General features: G+C 47.1%; 1 protein-coding gene across 3 annotated transcripts in view; it reads left to right on the top strand.

Moving 5' to 3' along the window:
• The window catches only part of zmynd11 (zinc finger, MYND-type containing 11), a 60,327-nt gene that overhangs the window by 35,041 nt on the left and 13,216 nt on the right, over nucleotides 1-12,070 (top strand). For all 3 annotated transcript variants that reach the window (XM_056292853.1, XM_056292850.1, XM_056292852.1), the window contains 5 exons: nucleotides 2,319-2,411; nucleotides 5,404-5,491; nucleotides 7,476-7,531; nucleotides 7,857-7,934; nucleotides 9,026-9,144. In XM_056292853.1, the coding sequence (XP_056148828.1) occupies nucleotides 2,319-2,411; nucleotides 5,404-5,491; nucleotides 7,476-7,531; nucleotides 7,857-7,934; nucleotides 9,026-9,144 (434 nt within the window). The remainder of the gene's footprint in view (nucleotides 1-2,318; nucleotides 2,412-5,403; nucleotides 5,492-7,475; nucleotides 7,532-7,856; nucleotides 7,935-9,025; nucleotides 9,145-12,070) is intronic.

The raw sequence follows: 12,070 nt of genomic DNA, 5'->3' as shown, positions 1-12,070 counted from the left end.
ACACACCTCCCCGCACTCCACACGATGACATTGACCAGTCATCGCTAGGCAAGGTTGCCGCCAGACCGCCCTCAGTGTTATCAGAACTGCCGTTCTGCGTGGGCTAGCAGTTAGCTTAGCCTGCCCCGCTTCCGTGTCCTGTCAGACCGCCCTTGGTGTTACTCTTTGGGCACTGCTCTGGTCATGGCCGTGGTCCCTGGGCCCACAGGACGCTGCAGACCCAGCTCTCCCAGCTGATCCAGCACCAGCTCTCCCAACCATCAAATGAAGACAAAACAAACTTAGACTTGGACAAAGACACTGCCTGGACGGTACTGGATGAGGCCGCCACAAATGTGAGTTCGCGCCGCTATCTTCCCACACCAGTACTGGATGAGGCCGCTGCAAACGTGAGTTCGCGCCGGGGATGAGGGAACTAGGGGGAATTGGTGTGATCCTCCCACGCGCTACGTCCCCCTGGCGAAACTCCTCACTGTCAGGGGAAAAGAAGCGGCTGGCGACTCCACGTGTATTGGAGGAGGCATGTGGTAGTCTGCAGCCCTCCCCAGATCAGTAGAGAGGGTGGAGCAGTGACCGGTGCGGCTCAGAAGAATGGGGTAATTGGCCGGGTACAATTGGGGAGAAAAGGGGGGGGGGTATTTTTAGTTAACGGTTATCTGCTGGAGGTGTTGGAAAATGTCAGCTGTAGGGAAGCATTCTGCCTTTCTGTTTGAATTTGCTTGTCTTCTCTATTTTAATTTGTCGCTGCGTTTCACATCACTGAACCATAGCGGTTCAACGCTTGGGTAGAAACTACACATATACCCCCTTCTTGAAGCCCTGCCCGTTCCAGGGGTTTAAGTAACTACATCAAAGACATGTTTGTCCTCGGGAGATTAACATAGTATGTTTAATAAATGCAGTTTAGGAGGGAAAAAAAAGTCTAGGTTACAGATTGCTCCTCTCTAAAAGAATCTTCTAGGCCTCAGTTCTCTACTGGGCTGGTTCATGGGGTCCACAGCTGGCGGCCTCAAATCCAAGCTGTTTGGTTTTGATGCTGTTTTAAATTAAGAACCAGTCAAACAGGCTGGTCTTTATAACCTCCAGTCAGTTCAAACTGCAGCAGACTTGAACCCAAAACCCAACCTCTTCCTGTCTTTCATCTTTCCCTCCCATTCCCTCTCCACCTCTTGTCTTCATCCAGCTCTCTCTCTCGGTCTCTCTCCGTCTCTGTCTCTCTGTCTCTGTCTCTCTGTCTCTCTCTCTCCTTGTAAAAGTGGTATCAAATCTTATTGTTTCTCCTCACCTTCTCTCTCTCTTTCTCTCGCATGCCTGCCGTATGGGTGGTATTAAATCTCATTATTTACCCTCCACCCTGGTCCAACGTCTCCTTCACTTCTTTAAACCGTCTCTCCTCCCTCCAGTCCTCCTCCATTCTCTTTTCACCTCTTTCCCTCCCATTGTCTGACCTCCTTTCCTCCTCTCCTGCTCTGTAAAAGTGGTGTTAAATCCTTCTCTTTTAGAGGGGCGTCTGGGTGACGTAGCGGTCTATTCCGTTGCCTTCCAGCACGGGGACTGGCCGTTCGAATCCCCGTGTTGCCTCCGGCTTGGTCGGGCGTCCCTACAGACACAATTGGCTGTGTCTGCGGGCGGGAAGCCGGATGTGAGTACGTGTCCTTGTCGCTCCACTAGCGTCTCCTGTGGTCGGTCGGCGGGGGGGGAATAGCGTGATCCTCCCACGCGCTACGTCCCCCTGGTGAAACTCCTCACTGTCAGGTGAAAACAAGCGGCTGGTGACTCCACATGTATCGGAGGAGACATGTGGTAGTCTGCAGCCCTCCCCGGCTCGGCAGAGGGGGTGGAGCAGTGACCAGGGACGGCTCGGAAGAGTGGGGTAATTGGCTGGGGAGAAAAAAAAAAGGGGGGGGGGGTCATTCTCTTTTTCTCTCTCTTCTTCACAGACTCTTCCCCTGTTTGTCTGTATTTCTCTCTCTTTCTGCCACTGTCATTCAGTTAGGCTTTATTAGTGTGACTATAGTTAAATGTGGTGTTGCCAAAGCATGTGACCCTAAGGCGTCAACAACGGCAACCAGAAGGATGATCGTCTGGACAGTTATGGACAGTAGTTAAACATGATTCAATTCAAATCGTGACGAAAGGAAGAAAAAACGACAGATAAAACAGGAAAGGTACACGTTTAAATCTGAAAACACCAAACTGACGGAGTTAAAGTTGCAGTATTGGTCATGGCTCTCTGTCTGCTTGCCTGCCTGCCTGCCTGCCTGTCTGTCTGTCTGTCTGTCTGTCTGCTTGCCTGCCTGCCTGTCTGTGTCCGGCAGGCGGTGGACCTGAACAAAAAGGGGAAAGACACTAAACATCCCATGTACAGACGTCTGATCCACACGGCGCTGGACGTCTCCAACATTCAGCAGGTAAAACTCTTTCTGGATTTCATTCAAATATTTACCCTGCTCACCTTTTTCCAAAACTTCCAGAACTGGCAGATGGGTTCTTTATTTCTTTTATCATCCCCGCCAGGCAGTTTGTGTGTGGACGTGTGCGTGCCTGCGTGCGTGCGTGCATCACTCGACCAGCGCTGCTGTCCATCGCCGCCTGTTGTGAGTCACCCGTGTGAATGTGTGACTCACATCCCGGGCTGATGTGAGTCACAGCGACGGTGTCCAAACCCAAACATTATGTGTTCGGCTACGGGTCTTGAAAGTAAGCAGGAAGTCGATCGTACGTCACAAGTCGGCAAATCATTCGCCGCTGATCTCTGCACGGCACAACTGGAGACACATCGGATGACCCAGAAATAACAAGCTGTCTTCATTTTCCCGGGGTTCGAGTCCCACCAAAACGGTCGCACAGCAAACCCTTTTTTGGAAAGTGCAAGTTCATATTAGGCTCGGGCTCAGTCGTGCGAGGCCGCGCGTAGGAGGCTGTGTATGCCAGTGGCAGGCAGACAGTTTTTATTAGTTAGCTCTTCTGGCCCGAGCGCTGCATGTTAAAACTTTTTTTTTTTAATTTCCTGTTCAGTCGACTTGGGCGCTGCACAAAGGTCTTATAATGGCGGGAAAGTGCTGGTTTTTCTGTATTGTCTGCAAAAAAAAAAGGTGATTTGTTGCCAAATCCGAGCACCTCGGAAGGGGAGATACGTACGCCTGGTGAGATCTGCACTCTACTGTGTGCACTCCTCTACTTCTGTTTCGTTTCTTTTACCTTTTTTTTTGCTGTGTACTTTTTGTAAACAGTTAATGAGTCATAGACAACCGACACAGTTGAGCTTATTCATATATAAAACCGACATGCGATATCATAAGGGAAAAGTTTAGGGGCATCCAGGTGGCTTGGCGGTCTATTCCGTTGCCTACCAACACGGGGAATGCCGGTTCGAATCCCCGTCTTACCTCCGGCTTGGTCGGGCATCCCTACAGACACAATTGGCCCTGTCTGCAGGAGGGAAGTGGGATGTGGGTACGTGTCCTGGTAGCTGCACTAGCGCCCCCTCTGGACGGTCGGGGGAACCTGTGCGGGGGGAACCTGGGGGAATAGCGTGATCCTCCCACGCGCTATGTCCTCCCGGTGAAACTCCTCACTGTCAGGTGAAAAGAAGCGGCTGGTGACTCCACATGTATCGGCAGAGGCATGTGGTAGTCTGCAGCCCTCCTGGATTGGCAGAGGGGGTGGAGCAGTGACCGGGACGGCTCGGAAGAGTGGGGTAATCGGCCGGATACAATTGGGGAGAAAAAGGGGGGAAACCCCCCCCCCCGCCAAAAAAAAGGAAAAAGTTTACAAATATAAATGCATGAGTGATAAAAGAAAAGACAAATGCTGCTATAGAACAAAAGAAATGAGTTGACCCAAATCATTCTCATGAGCTCAGAATAAAATCAGCCACTTGACACACATCTGCAGGACTTGAAATCTGAGCAGTCCATTTTAGAGACACTTATGGTCCAAAGAACTTAAATGTTATCATAGCCGTTTGTGAGAGTTTATAATGGTTCTTCAGTAATGCTGCTAGATCTGTACTTTTAGCATTGTGAGGTATGGGGCAGGGCGGCACGGTGGCGCAGTGGTTAGCACGGTTGCCTCACAGCAAGAAGGATCCTGGGTTCGAGCCCCGGGGTAGTCCAACGTTAGGGGTCGTCCTCTGTGTGGAGTTTGCATGTTCTGCCCGTGTCTGCGTGGGTTTCCTCGGGCTGCTCTGGTTTCCTCCCACAGTCTAAGACATGTAGGTCAGGTGAACCGGCCGTACTAAGTTATCCCTAAGTATGGATGTGTGTGTGTGTGTGGCGGCGGCGGCGGCCTGTCCAGGGTGTCTCCCTGTCTGCCGCCCAATGACTGCTGGGATAGGCTTCAGCATCCTCGCGACCCTGAGAGCAGGATAATGGATGGATGAGGCAAGTGCCTTGCTCAGGGCACCTCAGCAGCGGCTCCTGAGGGGAGAGGAGCATGTCAGTTACTCTGGTTCTTCATAGTGTCCACTCTGAGAATTCAAACCATCAGTATTCCACAAGCTTGCTTCATCAGCCACAACTCAATCAGGAGCGATACAATGTTACAGACTGTAGTCCCTGTATGCTAATGAGATTAGCCTTGCTGTCGGAGGACTCGGCTCCTGCTTGGGCCTCTGGGTAATAAGTGAAACACTTTGGTAGAACATGGAGTAAGTGTAGACCGTGCTGATGGTTTCTGACAGCAGAGTTATCTTAACTTACTGTCATTGAGGGATCAGTTTGGTACAAGGCCTCTTAGAGACACGCCAGGGCCCGTCCACTGTAAAAAGGACACGGGAGAGAAAGTGTGTGTGTGTGTGTGAGAGAGAGACAGACACACACACACACACACACACACACAGGACTCTGCTGGTGCATCACATCCAGCCTGCCAAACACTCTGGAAGACTACCAACCCCGGCAGGGGTGTGTGTGTGTGTGTGTGTGTGTGTGTGTTGAAGAGAGTGAGACAGAGGATAAGAGGAGTGAGTTTGGGTGTTCTCTTTTTTTATCAGGCAGTGGAGAGGCAGGCCTGAAATGAGAGAGAGGGGGGGAGAGAGAGAGGTGTATGACATGCGACAAAGGTCGCTGGCTGGAATCGAACCGGTGACGTTGCGACAATGTGGTATGCGCTGTAACCATTCGGCTATGGAGGCGGCCGAATTTGGGTTTCCTCTGTGTCTCTTTTTGTTTGTGTGCGTGCGTGCACGCATGGCGCTCTGCCTTCTCCTGGACCCTCGGTGTGTCTGTCGACGCACACACACACACATACGCACACACACACACACACACACACACACACATACGCACACATTTCTAACCAGCTTGTGAATAGATGCCTTTGTGCTTGTTCTCTCTCTCTCTCTCTCGCCCCCCCCCCCCTCTCTCTTGATTCTCATCCCCCTCTCGCTCTCTCTCTCAGAACCTGACAGAGGGGAAATATAAGAGTTTCGACGAGTTTAAAGCAGATGCCCAGTTGATTGTTCACAACACCGCCATTTTGTTCGGAGGTGAGTGAGACCCTCTGGGATCCAGACAATATGTTGAAGGACTGGAAGACCACTCTCATCGTTGGTCGTGACTTTAGCAATTTCCATTTTTCAAAAAGAAACCAAGCACACTTGCCGCTCACGTGTTGAGGCAGGAGAGTAACTGCAGACGAGACAGAAATGTGTCTGATCAAGCCTGATGTGCATGCTGTGATATTTGTAAACCTTTCTGCGTTGGTGACCCATAAAAAGGGGACATTATAGGGCGTCCGGGTAGCGTAGCGGTCTATTCTGTTGCCTACCAACACGTGGATCGCCCGTTTGAATTCCTGTGTTACATCTGGCTTGGTCGGGCGTCCCTACAGACACAATTGGCTGTGTCTGTGGGTGGGAAGCCAGATGTGGGTGTGTCCTGGTCACTGCACTAGCGCCTCCTCTGGTCGGTCGGGGCGTCTTTTTTTGGGGGGGAGGGGGAACTGGGGGGGAATAGCGCGGTCCTCCCACGTGCTACGTCCCCCTGGTGAAACTCCTCACTGTCAGGTGAAAAGAAGCGGCTGGCGACTCCACATGTACCGGGGGAGGCGTGTGGTAGTCTGCAGCCCTCCCCGGACGGATCAGCAGAGGGGGTGGGGCAGTGACCGGGACAGCTCGGAAGAGTGGAGTAATTGGCTGGATGCAATTGGGGAGGAAAAAGGGGAGGGGGGATATTACAAATCTTTCATGTATTGTCCTGGAAAATCCTGCTCTTTGTCCTACATTTGGACTGTTTGCATCTGGTTGTCCTAGGTACGAGTCAAGGAGTTGAGGAGGTTGTTATCAGCACGCCAACACCTCAGGGCAGCGGCAGCGCCATCTTTACTTGTCTCAAGAAGATAATCTGATAATGATGATGTCGCTGATTTGCACACAAATGCATCAAAATCCCCCCCCAAAAACGAATCTGTCCTTGACCTGTGTCCATATGTGACCAACATACTGGGCAAAATGACAGACACGACACGTTTTATTGTCATCGGAGCAAGTGTGTCTTCTCAAGATATTTGCAGTTCATATTGGTTTCAGCTACAGGTCACATTCTCAGACAGAATTGAACAGCCACCAAAATAACAAATCGGATCCGATCCGCAGTTCAGAGTTGAGGACAACTGTTTTCAATACGAAGGCAGCCTCGCTGCACCACGAGGGAAAACTGAGAAATGATGCAATGTGAGAGAAATGTTAACGGCTCCGTAGCCCGGTGGCCAATACTCCACCGTCTGGTATTGGTCCTGGCCTGGTGGTTGAAAAATCCTGCAGTGCTGTGGAGTGCTTGTCTGTTGACACATGAATTATCTGTTTATTTGCTGAAGTCGCTTGTGTCTGCTAAATGTCAAATATAATGTGGACACTTCTCCACCTCATTCCTTTGGGAGATGAGAGTTTTCCTTTTCCCTCGCTGACTCCCTGGGTTTTTTTTGGGGGGGGGGGGATTTCCCCCCCTTTCTCGCCACTCGTATCTGGACAATTACCCGACTCTCTGAGCCATCCCGGTCGCTGCTCCACCCCCTCTGCCGATCCGGGCAGGGCTGCAGACTACCACATGCCTCCTCTGATACATGTGGAGTTGCCAGCCACTTCTTTTCACCTGACAGTGAAGAGTTTCGCCAGGGGGATGTAGTGCGTGGGAGGATCATGCTATTCTCCCTAGTTCCCCCTCCCCCCTGAACGGGTGCCCCGACCAACCAGAGGAGGCACTAGTGCAGCAACCAGAACACATACCCACATCCGGCTTCCCACCCACAGACACGGCCAGTTATATGTCTGTAGGGATGCCCAACCAAGCCAGGGGTAACATAGGGATTTGAACCGGCGATCCCCGTGTTGGTAGGCAACTGAATAGACTGCTACGCTACCCGGACACCCACGCTGACTCCCTGGTTGATGGTGTTTTTGATGTTGTCGTTGTTATTGTTGATGCTGATGATGTTGTTGATGATGATAATGATGTTGTTGTTGTATGTTGCAGTGCACAGTGACCAGGCTGAGATTGCACGGTTGCTCTACAGTGACACATGCCATGAGGTAAAAGCTCTATATTTCTTTATTTCTTTCTCTTTGTCTCCACTTCATTCTCTCTGTCTCTCTCTCTACTACTTCTCTCTCTTTCTAGGTTGTAGGCTAGTAGGATTAAAATGTTTTCAAGTAGTACTTTAGAGGGGTTCAGGTTTACTCTGTTGTGCAGGGGGACGGGAATTTGATTTTTTCTTTGACAGTCGTTATTGCTCTGATTGAATTTATTTGCTTTTTCATTTTAAATCTTTTTGGGTTTTTTTTTGTTTTGGTGGGTTTAGAACTGAATGAATTATCTGATTTGTGTCTGACCTTTTATTCTCTCTCTCTCTTCCAGTTGAACGAGTTGTTACTGTGTAAGAACTGTTTCTACCTGTCCAACGCGCAGCCCGAGAACTGGTTTTGCTACCCGTGTGTGAGTACCACCGAATCCAATCCGTCAGCTCCATTACAGAGCTGCAATATTCTCCTGTTAAACAGCCAGATATGCCAGTGAACCACAGCATCCCTCGTCACTCAGGATAAACTTACCTTTCGAAGATAAGCTGAGACAGTTATGAGTTCAACGCTTTGCTGTAGTACCTACTTTAATGCAAAAGAACCCTTTTTGTCACATATTACTTAAGGTTCAACATACCTGGGGCTAGGAAAAATTGACCAAATCAAATATAATGATGTTTTTGACTATAACTCAATATCGATCATTTGATATTTAGTGGATGACTATTGGTGCTTTCATAAGCACGGTGGTGCAGTGGTTAGTGCTGTCACCTCACAGCAAGAAGGTCCTGGGTTCGAGCCCTGGGGTTGTCCAACCTTGGGGGTCATCCCAGGTCATCTTCTGTGTGGAGTTTGCATGTTCTCCCTGTGTCTGCGGCGGGTTTTCTCTGGATGCTCCAGTGTCCCCCACCATCAAAAAGACATGCATGTTAGGGTTAATACTCCTGTGTGTGCCCCTTGACCGAGGCATGGCAAGACAACCTGGAGTTGGTCCCCGGGTGCTGCACGGCGGCTGCTCACTGCTCCTAGCTACACAGCTAGGATGGGTTAAATGTAGAGCATAATTTACCGACGGGGATTAATACAGCATATACATTTTTTTTTTAAATCAAATCTACGCAATACAAAATGTTGATAAATGATTAGTACTTAATGTAATGACCAAGCAGGTAGAGACATTAATGATTGATTCCACTGAAACAGTTGAATAAGTTCAGAAAGTTGTCTCTGTACTGTAATGCAGCCTTTAAGACCAGGAAATGACAACATTTAAGTTATTTCACCAGAACCACAATTCCACCACGCATCTAGTCTCATATCAACATATCCACATTAAGTAATTTTATTGCCCAGCTTTAATTAAACACTAGGAATTATTGATAGCATTGTTCCTTTATCAACACAGTTAACATTCTTTCTGCCTTCATGAAATCAGTAACATAAGTTATGTACATGTAAATGAAATGTTATCTTTAAAACCAAATATTGTTTTTTTTCTGCTGGCAGACCCCCAGCCATGAGGTGGTCTGGGCCAAGATGAAAGGCTTTGGCTACTGGCCTGCCAAGGTCCTTCAGCGGGAAGACAACCAGGTGGACGTACGCTTCTTTGGACACCAGCATCAAAGGTGAACACTGCCAGCCGACCTCCCAGCACCACCAGTCAATAGGTGGCTCAATAGTTATCTGCATATTTTGGGGGCACCATCTGGGCTGGGGTACTGAGCTCCTCTCTTGAAGAATTTTTTTTTGTTTGTTTGTTTTTTGTTTTTGTTTTTTTGTGTGTGTTTTTTAAATGAAAGAAAAATCAGTTTTCATGCAGTTCTACCCACTCTCCCATATCTGTAATCCCACCAGAAGTTAACAGTACTAATGGACCTCATGTCACTACTTCACCTCAGTCTCCCTAGGACACCAGCATCTGTGGGTTGGATGGCTACCACTCCTGTAATCCAGGAGTGTTTCTCTAGTAGGTCTTTAGACATCATCACTTGAATTCAGAAACACCTGCAAGCGTTTGTTCAACTTTATTGTCATACTTATTTAGAATACAATGAAATTCTTGTGCTCTGACTCTCCCTGCCTTAACACAAAGGACACAAGGACAAAAAACACAAGGACACGCCATCCCCCCAAAAACAAAAAAACATAGACTATGTACACAGTGAATTCATATATTAGATACACAATACATAACACAATGTCCTTAATGATGTTTTGGGCTTTCCTTTTACAGTTTGTAGTATAATAATAAAGATAATAATAGTTTATTTATATAGCACTTTTCTAAAACAATGTTACAAAGTGCTTCAAAAAAAACACAAGGCAAAAATAAGAGTAAAACCAAATAGATAAGAGTAAAAATAAAAGCAATATAAATAAAAACAAATATCAGACATTTTAAAAAGCTTTCATAAAAGAAAAGTTTTAAGGTGAGATTTAAAAGAAGCTAGAGACTTGGTTTGTCTAAGTTCAAGAGGAAGAGAGTTCCATAGTGTGGGGGCTCTAACAGTTAAAGCCGGATCACCCTTTGTGACAAAGCAAGACCTGGGAATAACCAGCAGGGCTCCATCTGCAGCCTTAATGGTCGAGGGGGCATATACAGTCAATAAATCACATGTATGAAGCAGCAAGACCATCTAAAGCCTTAAAAGTGAGCAGTAAAATTTTAGAATCAATATGAAATATAACAGGGAGGCAGTGCAGGGAGGCAAGCACAGGAGTGATATGGTCGTGCCTCCTTGTCCTGGTAATGAGCCTAGCAGCGGCGTTTTGTAACAACTGCAAAAAGTGGAGGGAGCCCTTGCTGATACCTGAATAAAGTGCATTACAGTAGTCAAGCCAAGAATAGATAAAGTGTTGAACAACATTTTGCAGATTGGCAATTAATAATTGTAATGAAGTTGTAGTAGTTCCATGGCAATGATTTTTTGCTGCTGTCTTTACAGTCCTTTGCATCAGTCTGCAGTCCTGAGCAGTCAGGTTGCCAAACCACACTGTGATACAGCCTGTCAAGACACTCTTCATTGTACTATGATAAAAGTTCGTAAGTGTTTTGGTTCTCATACCAAAGCTCTTTAGACGCCTCAGAAAATACAGTCTCTACTGTGCCTTCTGAGGGTGCAATTGGTGTTGAGAGACCATGTGAGGGTGTCTGTGATGTGTAAACCAAAAAATCTAAAACTGTCCACAATTTCAACAGATGACCCATTGATGGAAATAGGAATGTGATTTCCTTTGATCTTTTTAAAGTCAGCAATGATTTCTTTTGTCTTAATAACATTTAGAGAGAGGTTGTTATCATGGCACCACATGGTTAAATTTTCCACCTCCCTCCTATAGGCCCTCTCATCACTGTCGCTTATTAGTCCAATCACTATGTGTTAGTACAAACAGACTGTACAATAGGGGGCCAAGACAACAGCCCTGAGGTACGCCAGTCCTAAGAACTAATGTGGATTAGTATGTTTCACCTATTCTCATAGTCTGGGGCCTGCCTGTCAGGAATTCAAATAGCCAGTTACAGATAGAGTTGCCCAGTCCAAGACCTCTGAGCTTCAACACCAGTTTGGATGGTACAATTGTATTAAAAGCAGAGCTGTAATCAAAAAACAAAATTCTGACATAGGTATTTTTCTTTGCAAGGTGTACAAAACCAGTATGCAGAGCAAGTGAGATAGCGTCGTCTTCAGATCTGTTGGAACAGTAGGCAAACTCTAATGGCTCAAGGGTTGCAGGAATATTACATTTTATATATGATATTACCAATCTTTCCAGACACTTCATAATAACAGAAGTCAAAGCAACGGGTCAATAATCATTAAGGCAAGAGACAGGTGTTTTCTTAGGTACAGGCACAATGGTGGTTTTCTTAAAACTCAGTGGAACCACACACAATGACAGGGACAGGTTAAAAATGTCAGTAAAAACCTGAGATAACTGAGTGTAACATGCCGTGAGGACACGGGAAGGGATGCCATCTGGGCCAGCAGCTTTACGAGCCTTAACCCTTTTAAACGTTTTACTCACGTCAGCCACTGTCACCTGTAGATTGACTTCATCGGGTTGGGACTGTGCTGCAGTCACTGGGTCCAAGTTGGGAGCTTCAAAGCAGCCATAAAAGTTGTTAAGCTCAGCCGTAAGAGAGGCAGAGGTGTTGATAGCCACTGGGTTTAGATTTATAGTCTGTAATCGCCTGCAGCCCCTCCATATGTGCTGTGCCGCCCTTTCTTTTGTATATCCCAACAAAATCAAGCAATCAATTTTAAATTTAAAAGCATAAATATAACATACACCTCAAAGGGATGGTAATCTACAAATATGAAAAATATGTCACTTCCTGTGCCCCAGTAAAGATTTTGTGGGAAAGCACTGGATGTGCTCAGCAACGTACAAATGGGCAAATCCGTGTAACAAAGTTGTCTTTTTTAAAAAAAAATTTTTTTATTGGGGCTTGGGGTGAAAATTTTAATGCTAATAGCAGTTAAAAGGAAATATTTAACCATGCAAATATTCCCTCAAGCAGCCTTCAAGAAAGCTCAGTGTATTTTCGGG

This window comes from Lampris incognitus, chromosome 14 (genome assembly GCF_029633865.1).
Source record: "Lampris incognitus isolate fLamInc1 chromosome 14, fLamInc1.hap2, whole genome shotgun sequence".
In the NCBI taxonomy this organism is placed as follows: Eukaryota; Metazoa; Chordata; class Actinopteri; order Lampriformes; family Lampridae; genus Lampris; species Lampris incognitus.
This window is presented reverse-complemented; position numbering and strand designations above follow the sequence as displayed.